This window comes from Schistocerca nitens, chromosome 1, assembly GCF_023898315.1.
Source record: "Schistocerca nitens isolate TAMUIC-IGC-003100 chromosome 1, iqSchNite1.1, whole genome shotgun sequence".
Taxonomy (NCBI): Eukaryota; Metazoa; Arthropoda; class Insecta; order Orthoptera; family Acrididae; genus Schistocerca; species Schistocerca nitens.
The window spans coordinates 682,500,818-682,523,073 of record NC_064614.1 but is presented as its reverse complement, the minus strand read 5'-3'; the positions used below and the strand labels follow the sequence as shown (position 1 = coordinate 682,523,073).

General features: G+C 37.7%; 1 protein-coding gene across 6 annotated transcripts in view; it reads left to right on the top strand.

Annotated features, from left to right (window-relative positions):
- The window catches only part of LOC126259293 (broad-complex core protein isoforms 1/2/3/4/5-like), a 344,638-nt gene that overhangs the window by 172,520 nt on the left and 149,862 nt on the right, over positions 1-22,256 (top strand). The window contains exon 7 of one of the 6 annotated variants that reach the window (XM_049955984.1): positions 16,466-17,160. The exons of 4 other annotated variants lie outside the window; for them this stretch is intronic. In XM_049955984.1, the coding sequence (XP_049811941.1) occupies positions 16,466-16,686 (221 nt within the window). In that variant the 3' untranslated portion in view covers positions 16,687-17,160. Of the gene's footprint in view, positions 1-283; positions 644-16,465; positions 17,161-22,256 lie in introns of those variants that run through there. One more of the 6 variants, XM_049955992.1, reaches the window with a different exon arrangement.

The window sequence follows — 22,256 nt, the reverse complement described above, 5'->3', positions numbered from 1 at the left end:
AGCTTGAGAACAGTGATTTTAAAATTTCTCCCATCAGACCTACATGAAAGTACTTTACTAGAATTCGGAGTGAGTTTTTCTCACTTTTTTTATTTAAAAAATCTGCTACAATCACAGAAGATATTGTTGCATTTGTATCTTTTTGTGAGTGAGATGAATTTTATGAAATAGTTTTTCTGACTGTGGAGAACTTTGCTTGGAAACGGTTCAGAAGCTGGTCAGCAGTAGCCAGTATAACATCCTCTTCACTTTTATGCAGTACTGATGTGTACATTTGTTTCAGGCTCTGGAAGGCTTACGTATAGTCGAAGAGGTAAACTCCAGCTGAAAATGAGTGGTTACACCTTTATCTGCGAACGCAAAAATAGGAACAGGATCTTTTGGCGTTGTTCTAAGTACAGTGCATTCAGTTGCAGAGGCCGTTGTGTGTCAGTTGACTCAAATGTTGTACTGACATGTTCCTCCCATAATCATCCTCCTGCCACTACTTGATAAGAATGCGTCAACTGTTTTCCAGAAGAAACAGTGGATTTTATTTGTGCTGGGTCAGACTCTTATTGGTGGCAGTGTAGGGATTGTACCTAAATTAAAAATGTTCCTTTCATAGAAACATTTCTTCCTCTTCTACATGAACTCTAGTGTATTTATTAGTGTAATAAAACCTTTTTTTGTATTTTCAGTCAGAATATTTTTTTTATTTTTTTTTTTTATTTTTTTTTTTTTCCTCCATGTGCCATTTGATAAAGCTGAAAAAATTATTTTTGTATTTCCTTGTAAATTCTCTGACTGTTGTAGTAGCATCGATTTTTAATGGCTTTGAAATTGTTGAGTATGATCTATCTGGATTAGCAGGTTTTGTTTTTTAAGTGTATTAAGTTAATGGGAGAACTACTGAAATTCCGCTTACTGGTATTCAATGAGTGTTGCAATAGAGTCACTCAGTTCTTTACTTTTAAGGGTTCTACTATGCAACAAAAAAGATACTACAACCCAGTTTCCCTCAATCTTCTCTTAGATTTTGTTATGACAGACATATGGGTTGCTGACTACTTGTTCCACTCTGAGCTGTTCTTTCTGAATCCACAGTTGTTAATATAGGGCATTTACAACCAGCAACAGATTTTGTTTTATGCTTATAATTGAAATATCAGTTGTGGATCATATCTCGGTGCACTGCCAAATAATATAATGTGTGATAATTTTAGGAAAAAAATGTGCTTAGACATTATATTTGAGAGATTTTAGTCAGTGGCAATAACCCATCGTAAAGTCTAAAACTTCGTTTGTTGCATCCTAAATAATTTTGAAAAAGTTAGTCATATTACTTCATGAAATCTGAGATATATCTTACAATACGACTTAAAAACGAAAAAGAAAGAGAATGGATGGTCAATCCTTTCAGGGATGCAACCCCCAGTACTGCCCATAAAACACATAAAAGGAGACCACAGCACTCTTGGCTTTCACAACAACAAATCCTTTATCTATCAGGAAGCAAAAGGAAACTGTTATGAAGAGGAAGATAATGAACTAAACCTCTTCCCCTCCCCAACCTCCCCAAAGAATTCCTCTTTGTTTCTGAAAGAAAATACCTATTTTTCTGAAAGCTGGAGTGCTGTAATCATTTTTTATGCTTCTATTAGCAGTGCAAGAAATTGGTAGTCTGGTTGGTCTTTGTGTCTGTTTGTGATCCTAACATTTAATTTTCTTTTTTGTATGATAATATGATGTTAATGAGATGAAACTAATGAAAGTAAGAGGATATGAATTGGTGACTGGGAAGCAGGCTATAAGGATGGGTAATTCTGGTTAAATTTCAAATCAGTTGCATTGCAAAAGATGCAACAGTGATCAGGAGAATTTGCTGGCTCAGCGAAATTTCTATTGTTAAAGTGAAGGTGAAGCAGTTTGGATTGTTTAGTTTACAAAGTGCTTTATAGTGGAGTGGTACCCACATATGTTTGTAAATAATGAAGAATATTTGTGTAGTGAACAGTTTCTTACTTGTATATATGACCAAATGTTGAAAAGCCTTTAACACTGTTAAAATTTATTTGAATTATTCAGTGTCAGAGCATATGTATAAAATGCACTTTGTTACTGATATTAAACTGCAATTCAAATAAACTTTGTGACTGACCGATTGCAATGGAGGGAGACATTGTTACCAGTGTGCAGCCAGTAATGCTTGATGACTCTTTGCACTGCTTACAGCACCCGCAACACTATAAGCATGTGGTGCTCAAGAAAGTATTACTCCATGACCCACTGAATTCTCAATCACAGTGTTATTTTAATCCAAGTGTATATCTTTCAGAGCAAATATTCTCTTGCTACTGGACTGACTTCTGAGCAACCCCACCCTCCACACACACACACACACACACACACACACACATACACAGAGGGAGGGAGAGAGAGCAGCAAAGGGCGAGGGTAAAGTCCTCATATAGTGTCATGAATAAGGTCAATTGATAAAGCTTTTGATCTGCTGTAAGTAGCTGTGGAAGGATCTATTTAGCTCTTTGCTAACAGAGCAAAGCTGAAGCGTACTGTGAACTTTCCTGTAATGTGAATACAAAATGAAGTAGCCTCTTGGTCTCTGTCTGTTTGCATGATTGTACTTCCAGCATAAAATATATTTATTTGAGAACAGAATAGACTGGTATACATTATATTTATGCTTATAGTGTGAAAATATTTTCAGACTTATTGCTGCTAGTATTCAAATATCAGAATAATAAAAAGCAACTAAATCAACAAGTCCTCAGCATTTTCCTTTATTAATTCTGAATATATAGTCTTAATATCTTAGCAACCATCAATGGAACATAGTATTTCAATTTCTTCATAGTTTGTGAAATGTGTGGGAAAATGTTATGTGACTAATTTCTTAGCATTGTGCGTGTGTGTAAACTGCGTACACACAATCTATGGAATGATTTTCACTGTATGATGATGATGATGGTGATGATGACAACAATGACGACGACTACATGGGCTGTAAATGTTAATGACAGTTGTGGATTTATTTACAGAACAAAAATGAGTTACATGTGTTCTTATCTAAAACCTAATGTGTTTGTACTATGCGTTTGGTTCCTGTTACTTAAAAAAAAAAAATAGAAGGTTGATCTCCTATATTGTTCAAATGGTTATGTGGTGGTTGATGTGGAATGGAAGTTTGCCTATATAGCAGTCATTTCAACTTCTTATGTGCTTATCAGCATCTCAACGTGGTGTCTTAAAATGATGTAGCAATATGTCCCCGTAATTGTTGTTACATTTGGAACTGCCTGGAAAGCACAGTACGATATGTTCTGTGTATAGGAAAACAAAGCTATAGAATGTTCCTGGCCTCTGATGCTCTACCAACAGTAGTGGAGTCTCAGACCTATTAAGGAGACCTTGGCTTGGAATAAAATAATGAACTCTTATTTTCCACTAACAAAGTTACAAAAAGAATTGGGTTTATCATTGTACTAAGTACGAATACATCCACAGTACTTAGTGCTTTCTGCACATGTGTTTTAACTTTGATTAAAGTAATGCTTATTATACACACAATTCTGCTTAACAGACATGTTATCAGCATTTCAAACATCCTTAATCATTGTTTATGGTGCGTCAGTATTATGCTGTTCATGAAGGCACTGTTTACTATGAAATAATTTTCTGTAGTAGTAATTAGCTGATTGATATGTATATGTTAAGATCAAAGCCTGAAATCGGCCAAAGGGCGAACTGGCCAACTAAGTCATGATGTGGCCAATGTCGTTTCAAATTGGGCAGCAAGTGTCCAATCTTTTCCTGATTTTGGGATTCAGCCGGCTAGTTCATGAAGGGGCTGAGACCAATCGACCAAACTGTGAAGAAACACACAAAGCAGATTTGCTTGAACAGTTTCAAATTGTATAAGTCAGGAAACAGCCAACATTGCTGTAAATTGACTGGCCACTCTCTGATCTTTTCTTGTGTTTGAGATCTGGCTGGCCAGTTTGCGAAGTGTTTAGACAGATTGGCCAGAATCGGAAAGTAAATAAAGAGTGGATGACTATGTATAATTTCAGGCTGTATGCAATCTGTTTATTATATCAATCTCACTAACAAAAAGTATAAACTTGATACAATCTATTCACTTTATGAATCTTCTCTAATACAACCAATATTCACTTACTACAACAATTTAAGCTTTTGTGGCATTTGCAATTGCATAGTGTTTTCTTGGCAATGGCCTTGCCGCAGTGGTTACACCGGTTCCCATGAGATGACTGAAGTTAAGCGCTCTTGGGCGTGGTTGGCACTTGGATGGGTGACCATCTAGGCCGCCATGCGCTGTTGCCATTTTTTGGGGTGCATCAGCCTCGTGATGCCAATTGAGTAGCTACTCGACCGAATAGTAGCGGCTTCGGTCAAGAATACCATCATAATGACCGAGAGAGCGGCGTGCTGACCCCACGCCTCTCCTATCCGCATCCTCCACGGAGGATGACACGGCGGTCGAATGGTCCCGGTAGGCCACTCATAACCTGAAGACGAAGTGAGAGAAATTGCATCGATTGTATCCTTGGCCACTGGCCAGTGACTGTAAAGCCGATAGGGTTTGTAATGATGTTTCTTCTTTGGCCACAGATTCCAGTGTGAGCAGTTTCTCGTGCAGAATAGAGAATTTCTGGACTATAGTTGCTTGAGAACACCATGTTCTGTTCCCAGCTTGTAGAAAGTGCCTTCAACATCCATGAGAACTGAAATAACACTTTCGGGATCTCTGCGATCTCTGTCAACATCTGGTATATGGATGTGAACATTGTCTCCAACTTTTGCAGGTGGTAATCTTGCATATGAATTTTTAAACATCTTTGCATCTTGTACTTGCAAATTGTCATATGCTCCTCCCCTCATCTTCCTGATTTCTTTCTTATTACAACATAGTTTGCAAATAATTTTCCCTCCATATCCTTCCTCTACTTCATTACTTCTTTCACAGATTGCACGAACATATTTGCTGCAGGGTATACAACACTGAGCTGCACTACTCCCTTCTTCATAAACCATCCAAAATATTTTCACTTTGTTATTGTCAGGTAACTGGTCCCAACTTTCCAATGGTTTGACCTCTACAAAGTCAGTTCCATTGTTGGAGTATTCCCTACATTTATAACATCCTCCATTTCTTGTTCGACTTTCTAACGTCTTTCTCTGTCACTATGTTACATCACACTTTACAAAAACTTCACAAATGGGTGAAGTGGGAGCAAATAAAAAAAAAGCAGCTCACATAATTAACCGACATTCCCTTACCACATCTGAAAGACGCACAAATAATACAAACAAAAATACCAGAAAACGTAACAGTACTCACAATTAATTGAATTTGTCAGGCAGAAAAATAAGGCGCACAGGCAGGACCTTCTCCAAAAAGCAGCAGCTATCACGTGCACGGCACAGTTAACACTGAAAGTGAGAGAAGTGCTGCCTACTACACATTGTTGTGTGATCATAGCATGCACTGTGATATAGCCAAAGATTTCCCAGCTTATGTGCAATCACATCACATTTAAGCCAGGAATCTCCAGCCAGTTCACAAAATGCTTGGCCAAAGTCAGACGTATGCCAATTCTTTTAAGTAATCAGACTTTGGCCAATCCTCTTGGCAAGAGTGCGAAATGGCTGTCCAATTCACTACCTGGCGGCCTTTGGGCTATGGCCGTAACATATATATGTTCATCAATGAGATTTCCAAAACTCCCAGGGAAGAAGACCTCTACATTAGTTTGAAACTCCAATAACAGTTGTTATCATCATTATATTCTTTATTGAATTAGTCATTAATCTATTGTAGATTAATGATTTCCAATATCTTCCATCATCACACCCTTGTTAGGCCGGTATTACACTATCATATTTATTCGTCAAGTTGATATGTTAAATATTTATGTCAAAGAAATTTGATGGTGTAATAGGGAACTTTGTCAAATGTCACCTGTCATCAAATAAATATAATCAAATCTCAGGCCTTGCCGTAGATTTGATCACAAAAGTTGTTCATCTTCTGTTCACTGCTGTGTGAAATGTAACCGCAGGAGTGCTGGCGTCGCCACAGCTATTTGACATCTCTGTAGTGTGTTTGTAAATATGGCTTCAAAATTGGTGTGCTTTTTTTTATTTATTTTTTTCATAAACTTGCCTCGACAAGGTTGGGGGTGAGCATGGGGCACAGTGCACTATTAATTGTGTGTTGATGGTCAAGTGGAATATGCTACAGGTGACTTCATGTCCACAATCACAGATACAGCCATTCACCTCTACATCTGGAAACATCCAGGAAGCTTTTCAGCAAGCCGGAATTGAGAATAGAAAATAAAAGAAATTCTTTCTCAGCTTTCCATTCTACTATGTTTATTCTTGAACTCTAGATGCCACAAGTTAAAAAGCGCGTCATCTGTTTCGTACTTTTTATTAATTTTGTAGTTGTTGGGACACTAATTCCATTAATTAAATTATTCAGAAATAAAAATAGGTCTTATCACGCAAATAGTATACTGAACATTTATTTAAATTCACCTATTTCCCCTTCAGTGCTTTATAAATTGCTTCACACCTTTCTGGAATTTCTTTGGTTAATGTAAAATGTTATATTTGAATGCTATATTGTAAACTAGAGTAGCTCTCTCTCCTGTGTCAAGAAATCCCAGTGTCACAGTTTGCTTATCTTCTGCACATATAGCATTTCTCAAAAGAGTATTCTCTTTTATAATGTGAGAACCCACTTTACTGAGCAATACTGAAACACATTCTCATCATTCATAAGTATTTTACGTCTTCCACAAGCATCTCTCGTAACACATTTTGCTGAATGCTTTTACTATATCGACATAATACCTATGGCTTCATCCAAGCATGTTTTCTTTTTTTCTGCCGCTTTTCTTCCAAATACACACACAGTGCAATTGTGGCATTAGCAACTGCAGCGCATAATAAGAAGTTGTTGTCCGCCATCTTGAAATTTGATTAAAAAAATATGACGACAGTGTAGTACCCCTTTTTAGCACCATGTCAGATATCTTTGTCAAACAAATTTGAGGAATATTTGATCACATCTTTGTTCAAATCTTTGTCAAAGAAATGTGATAGTGTAATACCGGCCTTAGGGCATTACACTGCTCAAAAGAATCATGGGAACATTATTCTGAGTGTCTGCCTTACTCCATTGAGCAATAATTCAGGACTGGGTATATTTATATATATATTTATCTTCCAGAATTTAAGTACTCAACCAAACATCATAACATTCTTGATCGTTTACATAGAAAGAACTGAAATGTCCAACAGATGTTGAAAATGAAGTGCAAACAATCATTCATCTCGTCACCCTGGATGCTTTTCATTGGACTTTGAGAGTTACAGTAACTTGTATGCCTTTCATGAGCATTTATCACTATCTGATGCCTATGTGGCATGCTCTGTGTAAGTCTATAGAGATCACCCTGTGGTGTCCTTTCCCAATCTTCAATGAGAGTACGTGATAATTCTTGGAGACTGCATGTGGAATAGGACTGGCACAAATATGTCTGTCGGGCAAATCTCACATATACATGACGGGGTTTAAGTCAGGACTCACTGCCGGTCATTCCATTACTCCAATGTCTAGGCTTCGCATGACATCGCGGTTGACGCCTGCTACATAGACCCTGGCATAGGAATTAGAGCCCACCACTATATGCAGCAGTGACCACATGGTGCAACAGGTTCTGTTCAATTTTTCGCCAGTGACGAAGTTGCCAGTTGAAATGGGAATGACAGAACTGAAGGCGAACTGCAAAATATTGTTCTGACAAATGGGGTACTTGGGTACTTGAAGAGGACATCGGGGTAATAAGGTCCTTTCTCATAACGTGTTCGTTACAGACTAATTGGACGCAGTGGTCCTTCTGAGATAAGTCTTGCAGTCCTCTGGTGGTATCCATACTATGCCGCAATGCACAAATGACCAGATATCAATCTTCACATGAGGTTGTAATGCATTGGCGACCTTGCTGAACTCATTTGTACTGACCTGTCTCCCTGTGTCATGTCCACAACCTATGGGTTGCACATGGAGACGCGTTGGCATCTCCACCAACATAATGGAAATTCCATCCTTTTTGGATCAGGCAGACGGCCCTTGCAACTTGCACTGCATTAAGATGCCACATTGCATGTGTTTGGTTGAATACAGTGTTCACAGATGACAACTACCATCTGTGTGTCTCACTAGAAAACACTGGGACACAAGTACTTACTTTCTTCTGATGGATCACCTGACACTTAAATGCATAGCAAAGGCTATAGATGATGAATGATTTTAATTGTTGCATACATTGAAAGTAAGGTTCTCAAGACATGCAATAAGACCACAGGCACCGCTACTTCAAAATATTTTTCAAATTTTACAAAATACATAACACTGTACTGTCAGTGATAATGTTATACATTCTGTTACCGGTTTCGGTCTTAAACCATCATCAATGGCAACTGCACAACATAAAAAAGTGTATAATGTGACAATGTAAACAAAATAAGATCAAAACAGGAAAAACCATTAAATTAGTGGAAATACTCGCAAAAATTATTGCATATCTATCTCATGTCATACGTGCTTTGACATACGTTACTACTGAAAACCATAATTGCCAATAAAACAAGTCACAATTCTGCTCTTGATTGATATTACATGAAAACATTTATAAAATAAATAAAAAGTAAAAGAATAATGGGATTCATGAATGTAAGAATATACAATATTTTACGCTCCATTAAAAAATGTAAGCATGTAAAATACAAGCTACAGAACAATCCATGAAATTACAATCAGTCAAGCCTAATCTGTCAAAAATACACATTAAAGTAAATTAATTAATATTAAGGAAATACAGTTTTTAGGAGTGAAGGAAAACAAAAGGAACGTAGAATATGTAGATGTAAAACATCTAAAATGTTATGCAATCTAACCATTTTATGTTTTATTTATTACTTACTTATTTTTGAAGAAAAATGGTATACATCTGAACTATTACACATTAGCCAGAAGAATATGTCATCCGATGCCTAAACAATTACAAACTGTAATTGAAATGCCATTTATCACATGGATAAAAATTAATAGAGAGATATGGGATCATAAAAAGTCAAAGGAAAACATATATGTAAAATGGCCCTGTAGGTGAAAAAACAAGGAAATGGGCAGTGACAGGGAGGGGGACACAGTTGAAATAAAGGGGGGGGGGGGGCGTAATTGAGGAGAGTTGTAGTTTAAGAAGGTCCATTCAAATATTTGAAACTGTCAATGAAATTATTTAAGAAACTTGTTTTTGAGTTCCACCACTAGCTTATTGAGTTAGATAAAAACTAATAAAGACATGTGGTATAGCAAAAAAGTGTAAGTAAAACATGTGTTTCAAAATGTCCTGTAAGTTAAGAAACAAGAAAGTGGGTAATGGCAATGGGGAGGGGGGCACAGGAGAAATAAAAAAAGGGAGAGAGATGTTGATACATAGGTTTCTTAATTCATCTGAACTGTTTATTTCTGTGATAGTCGTTATTTTTTAATAAACTTAGATAAAACACAGTTCGCACAATTGTGTACTGCACAAGGCTTGACATCTCTGCTAGAAAGAATTCTTTTTTGGGGGGGGTTGGGGAGGTTGATGCGCAGTTCATATTTGAGCTATGAACATGGGCTAAAAAGTTTTTGGTTTCGTCTGGACAGGCAGCCATTTGTGTAACTATTCAAACATCTCAATATTATGAAAAGGAAAGTTGCTATTCACTGTATAGCGGAGATGCTGAGTCACAGATAGGCACAACAAAAAGACTGTCTAAATACAAGCTTTCAGCCATCAAGGCCTTTGTTGAAAATAGACCAACACACACACACACACACACACACACACACACGACTGCAGCCTCTGGCAGCTGAAGCCACACAGCAAGCAACAGCAGCAGTGCATGATGGGAGTGGCAACTGGGTGGTTGCCAGTTGCCCAGTTGCCATTACTATCATGCACTGCTGGTGTTACTCGCAGTGTGGATTCAACTGCCAGAGGCTGCAGTTGTGCGTGTGAATTGCTTTTGCATCTACATCTACATCTACATGGATACTCTGCAAGTCACATTCAAGTGCCTGGCAGAGGGTTCATCGAAGCACCTTCACACTTCTGTATTATTCCAAACTCGTATAGCGCATGGAAAGAATGAACACCCATATCTTTCCATACGAGCTCTGATTTCCCTTATTTTATTGTGGTGATGGTTCCTCCCTGTGTAGGTTGGTGTCAGCAAAATATTTTCACATTCAGAGGAGAAAGTTTGTGATTGGAATGTCGTGAGAACATTCTATCGCAACGAAAAACGCCTTTCTTTTAATGATTCCCAGCCCAAATCGTGTATCATTTCTGTGACACTCTCTCCCATATTTCGCGATAATACAAAACATTCTGCTTTTTCTATGTACTCTGTCAGTCCTATCTGGTAAGGATCCCACACCGGGCAGCAGTATTCTAAGAGAGGACGGACAAGCGTAGGGTAGACAGTCTCCTTAGTAGGTCTGTTACATTTTCTAAGTATCCTGCCAATAAAACGCAATCTTTGATTAGCCTTCCCCACAACATTTTCTATGTGTTCCTTCCAATTTAAGTTGTTCATAATTGTAATACCTAGGTAGTCAGTTGAATTTACGGCTTTTAGATTAGACTGATTTTTCGTGTAACCAAAGTTTAACGAAGTCCTTTTAGCACTCATGTGGATGACCTCACACTTTTCATTATTTAGGGTCAACTACCGCTTTTCACACCTTTCAGATATCTTTCCTAAATTGTTTTGCAGTTTGTTTTGATCTTTTGATGACTTTATTAGTCAATAAACGACAGCGTCATCTGCAAACAACTGAAGATGGCTGCTCAGATTGTCTCCAAAATCGTTTATATAGATAAGTAACAGCAAAGGTCCTATAACACTACCTTGGGGAACACAAGAAATCACTTCTGTTTTACTTGATGACTTTCCATCAATTACTATGAACTGTGACCTCTTTGATAAGAAATCACAAATCCAGTCACATAACTGAGACGATATTCCATAAGCACGCAATTTCGCTATGAGCCGCTTGTGTGGTACAGTGTCAAAAGCCTTCCGTAAATCCAGAAATACGGAATCGATCTGAAATCCCTTCATGTGAATAAAGAGCTAGTTGTGTTTCACAGGAACGATGTTTTCTAAACCCATGTTGACCGTGTGTGAATAGACCGTTTTCTTCGAGGTAATTCATAATGTTCGAACAGAATGTATGTTCTAAAATCAGTGTGTGTGTGTGTGTGTGTCGTTTATTTTCAACAAAGGCCTTGATAGTCGAAAGCTTGTATTGTGACAGTACTTTTGTTGTGCCTATCTGTGACTCAGCATCTGCTATATGGTGAGTAGCAACTTTTGTTTTCATAACATTGTTACATTCCATCCTGGATTTTCCATTATCCAAATGTCTGTCTTACTGTAACTATGTTACAGGATATTAAGCCCAGGCAAAATCAATTAATTCCTTTTGCAGAAGATGTTAATTGAGTATGGCACCTTTTATAAGGGCACTGGTTTGGATTATGTGCCAAACAAAAAGTTTTTTGGGGAGGTTTTTGAACCAAGCAATTTCCGTATTTTAAACTTACACAAATTGATTCAAACTTTGCACTAAGGTAGTTAAATGGATAAAGTATAAATGAAATTTCTTTTTTCCAATAGTCTTTATCCATTGTCGAGATACTACTGTTTGAAGTAAAACTAAATGTAACAAATGAAATTCATTCTCATATGAACTGAACGCGCAATAATGATTTGAAGTGAATCAGATAAACAAAAAATGCTGTTTTATGATAAAATTGAAGACTTGCTTTCAAAAATGTAGCTGCATTCATATTTTACGCTCAGAAAACAGGTTTTTTGTAAGGTTTTTATAGGTACGGCACTTCTATGTTTGAAAGTTGTGTGAAATTTGTAAGATGGTAGACAGATAGATGTAATTAATGGTCATACTGTTGTTTTGTGAAAGCTTTATCCATTGCCAAGATATAGGCAACATGATTCAAAAGAGATTAAAAAAACTTATACAGGATCAACTGTTGCTCGAGTCAACAAAAATCTACATCAGTTGCCATGCTATGGCTGTTTAATGTCAAAATTATGATTGATTAAAAGTTGGGAACCAGAATGAAAAATGCTCCTATTATAGGAGAGAAAAAGGTGAACATGTCTTGGGGAGAGTTAGGGATGTAAAAGAAGAGAACTAGCTTTTTGAATTACCCCGCAGTTTCAAAGATATTGAAATCAAAACATCTTGACATATTCACACTTTTTTACTTGTTAGTATTGGTGCCCATTTCATGTAGTATAATGCATCGTTAGCTGTCTACGTGCCCGTAATAGAGAAAAATCGGCTGCTCTCAACCAGTATAGAGCATCACAAATAAGCAGTAGTAGATAGCTGTCTTTTTTTCGTGATTTTGTTCAGTTGTCGGCAGTCGACACGGATATGTCATGTGCCTTCCTTCTTCTTCACAAGGACCAAAGGAGGGGACTAAGGCCTCAATGCTGCCATTTTGCAGCATCTTCTTCACTTCCCCATATATTATCTGTTGTTCAGCTGGTGACACCCAACATGAGCACTGACTAATTGGTGGATGATCCCATATTTGGGTCGATTTTCATGGCTGCTACCTCTTGCTTACTTGGTCCAACAGTTGTAGTTGCATAGAATGCTGTAACTTCTCTTTCACTACGTGGCATATGAGAGGGATGAGGCCGTGGTGGTCATCCAGGGGTTGGTCTCACTTCTTTTGTCCAGTTCATTTCTGTTGCATTTCCTTGATGTGCTGACACCACTTGAGGAATTCCTTGGTCATTGTGATATCCTTTACGTCAAGAGCCTGGTACATGTCTTCTGCAACTCCTTTCATCAAGCGTGAGATTTAGTCAGCTTCTGCCTTATTTGAATTCATGACGACATTGGGCCCTATTCTTCCACAAGTGGAACACCAGCTGCTGATTGTTGCCAAACATTTTCTTCATTTTGGGCTGGAATTGATCCCAGCTATTGAGGTTTTCTTCATATTTCTTGAGCCTTTGCTGGGCTAACCAATTCAAATGAAAGTATACATTTGCCAAACACGTCATGTCATCCCAGCTGTTGTATTTGGCAACTCTTTTGTAATTCTTTCAGCCATTTTGTTGGGTCCTGACCAGTATCTCTGGAGAACACTTATAGATGCCTGATGTGCAGTTGAATTATTGCTGGCTTGGAATCTATATCTCCTAAATTGTGGGAATGTTGTCCTTCTTGTAAGCTCGTTCCTGTCAGTGTTGGCAATGGCTTTACCTTGCACAATTTCAGCCATTATGATGTAGATGGTTTGAAGTACCCTGTGTCTCCACCAAGCAGTGTCATATCACGCAAGTCCACATCTGAAACCAGGATCACAATGAAATAAAACAGCACTGCAGCATATTTATTATGAACACCATTGTACAGAACTGACCTCTTGGACAGAGAGAGCAACTACGTATATAAAAACCAGATATTCCAGAATGGTGGTATTTATACAAACATCTGATATTTGAGAATACTCAGATATTACAGACTAAAATATTTCAAAAACCTTTAAGAAGTGAAATACTGCATAACAATTTATTGCTGGTGGTTAGGTTTGAACTGCCGACTTATGGCCCACCAGCCAGTAATGCTGACCCCTATACCACATTCCATCCTCACCAGCTTGCCAAAGTATCATATCCCTGTGCTACTCTTTGACTTCATAATCTCTTGTAAATAGCTATTTAAACTGTTGGCATCTGAAGAATGACCCCACAGTACAGCCGGCCGAGGTGGCCGAGCGGTTCTAGGCACTACAGTCTGGAACCGCACGACTGCTACGGTCGCAGGTTCAAATCCTGCCTCGGGCATGGATGTGTGTGATGTCCTTAGGTTAGTTAGGTTTAAGTAGTTCTAAGTTCTAGGGGACTGATGACCTCAGATGTTAAGTCCCATAGTGCTCAGAGCCATTTGAACCCACAGTACATTTACTCCACTATGTAGTTTGTTGTTACCAATTTAAACAATGGTAACATGTGACATTCATTAACACAACACTAGAAGGAAATATGAATTGCGCTACCCAACACTCAACCTCAGCATGATATAGAAAGGAGGCTGAGTAAAGGATAATGTTAGTCGTTTCTCCTTTTAACACTGCATTTCTGTTAACAAGAAATTTTGTAAGAGAGTACATTTGATGCTATTTCATGCTTGTCAGGACTGACCATTCTTTTGAAAGACAGTCCAACAGTCAATTAATGAAATAATGATGTTATTGAACATGCCACCCAAGCATTCACCAAGTTTGTGTTTTAGGTTTTGCATTATTTTAAAAAATGTATATATGACAAATCAGGTGTAGCAAACCACAGCTTTAGAAGGGGGCACTAGCTGACATAAGAAACAAATTAAAAGAATGTGGCAGTAATTTTAACAATAGTTGTGTCTTTTACTAAGTGGACTGGGGGTCATCAGTATCAAATGATTTCAAAGGTAAATTTTAATGCTTACTGTGGTTCATGTTCTTTCATTCTGCTGTAGGGGGAGTGTTTGTTTATTTTCACCATTAAACCTGTGGACATGCTAATAGCACATCTACTTGTAGAGGTGTTTGCAATTACTGTCCATATCACTTGCTGGCTCAAGATTTTGTCAGTTTTCTCATGATGAAGGAAATGGAAGTAATTTTTTATGATATGTATTCGGTCTCTAATTTTTCACAACATAGGAATTAAGAATGCTATGTTATTAAAGATAAATACAATAATAGTTAAAGCTTCTGTTTTTATTGATTAATTCTTACAGGCTATGATCCTAATGCTCTGTCAATTGTGTTCCTCATTATTTCTGTAGTCTACTTGGATGTGGTCTCTGTGAACCCTTTTTCTTTCATGTTAATGTAATTTTCATTTGATTACATTTACTTTTTCATAATTTTAAATGGCTTTTATAGAGTTTATTTGTACATAAGCACTCTCTGACCCCATCATATCCCCCCCTCCGCACTTACAATCTTCCCTCAACCAGCATTTAATTCTGTCTCCCTATTTTCCATACCCTCCTTTCTTCTCATGTCCAGCTTTACCTCATGCTGTCTCTCTCTCTGACAACCCCCTCCCCTCTGCCCATTTCTCCCATTACCTTTAAAATTGCAGATTCCATCTACCCTTTAGTCTGTCACCATTAATCACTGCTCTGTGGCTTGTCAATGGCCTTTTTTTCATCAGCATTTATTATTTCTGAATGAATTATCAGGCTTGAATTTTATCCTCTTCATTGTTTTTCCTGTGTTTTAAGTGAACATTTCTATTACATTACAGATTCCAATTGGTTGCTTGACACTCTTAAACTGCTTTCTGTACAAGCAGTTTGTGCCTTTCTCTATTTGTCATCTTGTGCATGATGCGAAGTGTTGTGAAGCCGTGTTGTAAGCACTGCATGTGCAATTAAAAATTAATCTGCAAATGAATATGACAAAAACAGAGGTGAAAACAAGAACAGCTATTACTAATGCTACTGTTACTCTTACTAAAATAGTACCAAATTTGCTACATGATAGAAACCATCATATCATGTTAATCTTGATACTCTCATATTGGCTGGCAGAGACTTTTTTTGTCAGATCTTTGCAGTGGAAATTTTGAATAGCTTGATGGCCCCCTTTTTTCCTTTTCTTTTAATATGTTGCATCTTTAAGCTCCCTGCAATGTGTACAAAAATGTCAGAAATGATTATTTCATTGTTCGCATACAAGATAACTTTTTCCATTAATTTTGGCAATTTTGCAATTTAACCTTGGCAGTATAATGGCAAAAAGGACTAAATAGGTCTGTATTGCTGAGTTAGTCAAATATGAACTGTAGTAAATTTCTGATTCTAGAATGAAAGTAGAACAACAACAGTTGACTTACTAAACAGGACAGAGAAACATTGAGGTTATACAATTTTTGGAAGGAGTTATATTTTCTTGTTACTAATCCATAAGAGCATTTCATAATATAATCGTAAATTACTTGAAACAAATCATTTCGGCATCTGATTATTTATTTAATAAGAGTCTCATATCTGACAGGATGAAATGGGTTCACGCTGACGTACACAACATAAAAAAAACATTATGTGTGTGCTTTGATCTTTACTTAGCAGATGACTTATTCTTTACTCATTAATGAGAATTTAGACACTTCAGGAGATAACAGTTTTCATTGTATGCAGCCCATGTCTAGATAAGCTGCTTCTGTTACAGTTCTGTACTTCTGTTGTAGGATTGTAGGTTGTCATATTGTCTGTATGCAGACTGTTTGAAGAATACCACCTGATCGCTACACAGCAAGAGGTGCTATGTTGCAGGAGACCGCAGTGAGGATGCAGCATGTTCAGTATGTGGTAAAGTGGTGCGCAAGACGAGCCTACGGAGACACATCTTCGATCGGCACATGCCTAATCAGCAGGTTCCTTGCCAAATTTGTGGCAAATTTTTCAAAACACAAAACAGTCTCTCCACTCATATGAATTACATTCACAAAAATAAAAAGCAGCCAGAGTCGCCCACATTCTTTGACATGAATTGACTTTCCATGTCTTTTATGTGGAACATAAATTTAGTGCTTAACGGTAATAAAACAGGAACTTCCATCTGCGTCTTGTATATACGGGCATTGTGTTTAGTCCATGTCAAGTAGCATTGTGCCAAAGCTTGACAGAAGGTAAGTTAGGTCAAGGTTATGAATCATGTAAGAGTAAGCACTTGAGATTGTTCTGTGTTGACTCCACATGGAGGAAGACAGTCTTTGGCTAGGCATTATGCCTGTGTGTAATGACAGAAAAGGTGTTTGTTATCTATCATTACTTAATCTTTTTTCTTATTCAAGTGGTAAACAGTTTGTAAGGATGCATAATCTGCAATTTGCTCTCTTACATCAACTGTGAAAACCACATGGTATCGCTCCATTATCAATGAGACGTCTGCTGTTTGTCTATTGTGTCATTGCCTCTGGCAACACATTTCTCGAAGAGGCAATTTTCAAGCAAGTGTACTCACTAATACAGCACCAGAGTCTTGTGTTTATGAATATCTTCCAAACATTTTGCGTATTTCATTTAACACTACAAATATTCACTATTTCTATGAATTTTTTTGTGATTCGTAATAAACAGTCATACAATTTCAGATAAATAAGTACATGATGTACACTTTACCTTGAAAATTTAAAAAATCAGTGTAGAGTGTCACAGGCAACACAGTTGCTTTTTTAATGTGACGAAGAGTGTATGTATTTATTATGCTTTTTAGACCATTTAACCTGCACACACATGCTGAGTTAACATTACATTAAGAGGAAAACAAGAGAATTTCTTACAAGAGTCAAGGGAGTGCTTACTGTTGAAAAGCAGTCATAGATAAATCATCAAAAACATATGAAGTAATGGGAGGATACCCAGATTCATTGAGAGTAATAATTCAGTTGAAGACAATGACTCATTAAAGGAAACGGGCTATAGTCTCTAGCCAAAACCTTCTACAGGATTGTTAGAAGTCAGTACTACAGCTGTGAAACAATGCATTTCAGAAATATGTCGTGAGTCAAAGTTGCTTTTAGTTGATAGAAGAAATCAGAGAACCCAAAAAATTAAATTTACTCTCATTATGACCAATGGGGAATGCACCGGACCACACAAAGGAGGTCAGTTGGGAGAGAAGAAATCCAAAGGATAGAGAAAAAAAGAATGTTGAATATTTTAGAACTTAGATCTGTAAAAAGAGATTTCATCACAACTTCTTAAGAGAAGGTTTGGTGTATGGGAAAAGAGAGGGGTGGGACGAGACAGGATCGTATACAACTAACATGTTTTTTATGGTTGGATATAGTGACAAATACCTGACCACAACATTATTGCGCATGGCCTCCCGTGGCCGTTATCAGAAATACGCAATGACAGTACAGTGTACAAATACAGTGACTAAGGGAAGTGCATCACACCGTGGATGATTACCAGGCAGTTGTTCATATAATGTCAAGCGGTTAAATGTGTCCTCATAAAATATCACAATAAAAGCTCGTGATAAGCTGATTGAAGCAGTTTCACTCCCAGGTGTAATAATAGTATGGTCGACTAGTACAGACTGATGACATAAGAACAGCTCATATTATGAAGGTGTACAGCATTGTGTGTATTACCACTGCTGAAGTATTTGTAATGAAAATGTTTTTTCAACTGAATGCATACTATTATTTGCTTGTGCTGGTGAGAGTACAGAAATAACAGTTTCATACTGTTGCTTTTATTGTGTCTTTCTAAAGAGTAAAATGTGCATTTATCTTTGCAGTATTTAATATCTGAGAACTAAAGCTACACACACACACACACACAAATAATTAGTGCACACTAAAAGATTAATACTCAATTTCCTTTGAGTAGTGTGGTTAATGCTGTATAGCACCTACCTGAATTATTCAGTACTTGTATGTGTTTAAATGCAGCCTTGATTTGGATTTTACACTCTGATGTAATGACATTATTGTGATGTAATTTATGTCTTATGCATTAGGGAACCGAATGAACAGTTGTGCCAGTTCTGATTAAAATATGGATATTTTTGCTGTATAGTGTTATACAGTTTGCATTTGATCACACTGCAGAAAACCTACTGAAACACTGAGTACAGTTGTTGATTTTTTTTCCCAGCAGTGTAGGACCAGTTAGATTAGACAGGTGTACAAGAATCTCTCTCTCTCTCTCTCTCTCTCTCTCTCTCTCTCTCTCTCTCTCTCTCAATCTCGGATTTTAAAACTGATATTAGCTACATATGAAATCAAATGTTCTCTGTCTGCTGTACAAAATGTGCAGTTCTAACTATTTTTTACAGTTATAAATCACATAAACAAGGATTGGTTCCTGTATATTTGCCCTAGTGTTGGTCTGCTGTCCATTTAGTTCCAGGAAAATCCACCAAACAGAGTAAGCATGTGGTATCTTAAGGATGCCAGAAGTGCTAGAGTTTAGATTGGTTTGTAAATTCTCACCGTACAGGGTAGAGCAAAATGGGCCTCACGTGATATCTATGTTTAGGAAAGAGTTGTTATAAAATGAACCTGAAACTTATGTGATTGCGTAGGCTTTCCTGGCGTAATAAGTCTTGAAAGTCTCTTTGGGTTTGCTGCCGAATCCTAAAATCAACTTGACTCGATATTTTGGCGATCCAGCTGTTCGCCATCTTCAGGAACATGCTGCTTATGCTGATGAGTCCCGCTGTGAACTGACGCCAGGTTGCAAATCGACATCCTATATAGGCCACTGTTCAGTACACGGCGCATGCGCTGCCCATCACAGTTTCTGCCTTCTAGAACAGGGAGGTGGCGCCGCCCTTAGTGAAACACTGCTGGCAACGATATATCGCAATCAAGGCCGCATCGAAGAACGTTCAGTTTTGATGTGAGATAATACAGGATTCCACGTTTTGCGAAGAGGAAACCCATTGTCTCTGTTGATTAAATTATCAGTCAACCTAATTTCAATTGCCTCTTTATACACACTGTTCCAAAAACCGAAATGTTGGCAACCACAACAGTTTCCTCAAATTTCATTTTGTGTCCCTCATTTAGGCAGTGTTCTGCTACCGGCGATTTTTCTGGCTGTTGTAGCCTCGTATGTCGGCGATGTTCCACACACCTGTCTTGCACTGTGCGAATAGAACGGCCAACGTAAACTTTCCCACATTGACATGGAATTTTGTACACTCCGGCTTTCCTAAGCCCCAAATCATCCTTCACAGAGCCGAGCAGAGCCCTAATCTTACAAAGTGGACGGAAAACGCTCTTAATGTTAAAATTCCTTAAAATTTGTCCAATCTTAAACAATAAGCCTCCAGCATAAGGAAGAAAGGCACAGATCTATGTTCCTCTTCGTGCACTTGTCATAAATTATCAAGCAAATGCAAAGCTGAAAACTACGTTGAACTGATAAACAAGATGCTTAATAGTTTCAAAACCCATGGTTGCAACATGATTATTAAGGTGGACTATTTACACAGCCATTTAGACCGTTTTCCTGAAAACTAAGGAGACACTGATGAGGAACCAGGTGAAAGATTTCACCAGGATGTTAAAACTATGGAGGACTGCTACCAAGGAAGATGGCATATGCACATGCTGGAATTTAAGAAGAGACTGTTCCAAAATACATTTTAGAATGTCGGGCAAAAGAAGCTTCCAAAGTGTTCCCTGCCTAGTTAGTTGGTTTCATCAGTGACTTTTCCCTTTATTGTTGGGTCATATAATATTTATACAATGTAATAGTAAAAACTGTAAACTTTTTGGTCCAAAGATTTAACTTAAAATAATGTAATGTATCTTTCACAAAAATGTTACATCTTAGAAATTTAAAGTCCTTGGCAAAAGCTAATGCCATATTTAAATTCAGGCCATCAAATTCATTTGAAATCCACTCCAAATACCTCAGCACCAAAAGAACTGTTGGCTTGTTTTATCCGTAATGGTAAAAGGTGTACCAGGAAATAAATTTTACTTTTGTTTCTGGTAGAAAAGTAACTGTGTGAAACATTGATGCTGAGTACTAACACTACAGCATGACGATATATCTCACAGTACTTTTACTAGGGCATTTGAGCACATTTCTATTCTGAAAAAACTGTGTGTATGAACTGAATGATTATGCTACTTGTAAGCCAATTGTTAATGCTGTTGGCACAAGGTAACATGGGGACTAACTGTAGCTTGATCGCCAGCCAAGGAACAAAAGAACCCCACAAAAGGAAGTGAAACTCACCGGGCACAAGTCAGTCTGTGGAGAATCAGTTAGTGTCAAACTGCTAAGAGATGTGCACAGGGATAAAGACAAGTGTGGGGGGCTGATACTGAGCACATGGAAATGGTACACAGTGTGAAGCATAATTCGAGGTGTGTGGTGGTCGACCTCAGTGTCAGAAGTGCCCCACCCCGCCTTGTTGCCATCTGCAAATAAACACTTTTATCAGTGGGTTTGCCCATACTACATGTTGTGTGAGGCCCCCTCCCCCTCCTTCGCCATGCAGTTATCCACACTATTCTGCCACAGTAACCCTGCCAGCTCATTATGATGTCTGCTGGCAGGGATTCATTACTAACCACCACTGGCTGAAAACTAACCTTCTCAGATCACACCTCTTGTACCAACTTTTATAATCACTTGTCAAAGAATTTTAATAATTTGTCTCCGTGAATTGGACATAAAGAATGCATGCACTCCTCTGTAGCTGAGCAGTGAAGTGCCAAGCTGCATATTTGAAGGTGTCAGATTTTATCCATTCTGTCTGAAGAATTTTTGTTATTTATCACTAGTTACTGTTCTGGGAATGTTTTTTAATGTGAAAAATTCCAAGTTGCTTCATGGTTCAGAGTCGACATTAAACTGTAGGTCCTTGGCTGGGTAAGCCATTTCAAAAATTGGAGGAAGGCTTGGTATACCACAACCAGCAGGACCATGCCTAGTAAAACTCTGGTGTTCAAACCAACGTTCAGTTTCATGATAAATTTCCTTTTTACTTACCACTTATATTGTACTATTGTCTTTTGTACAATATGCTTATCATTGACTTTACAAATCATTAATTAAATACTGTTTTCTGTAATTGCCAAGAGCTTATTAAAATTTTTAAAATAATTCTCATTTATTTTTCAGTCTCAGTTGCACATTATTAATTACATGACATGTTTTGATTACTCTGTAGAAAAGAAAGTACATAAATGTAGATTTTACCTAGGGAGTGGCGTTAGCAACCTGTCTTCTCTTTCAGAGTGTTGCATGGGATTCCTGTGTTTTGCAACATCTGTCATTTTATTTTAATAAGTGTCTGGTGGAGCTAGGTTGGAGGGGAAAGGGGAAAAGAGGGGTCAGGGGGAAAATGAAGTGAGAGTTTTTGGAGGACGGAAAGGGAAGTAGGGAGGGTGAGTGTTGGGGATGTCATGAGTTTAATAAGACGGGTCTTACTAAAATTATAAAAAGTATAGTTATGTAAAAATTCTCATCAAAATATTAATGGTGTAGAACAGTGGCTGTGTAAACTGTAAACAGCATAAAATAGTAAAATTACTAAATGAATGAAGGGGGAATGAGAGTGGAGGGGAAAGAAGGCAGGAAGAGG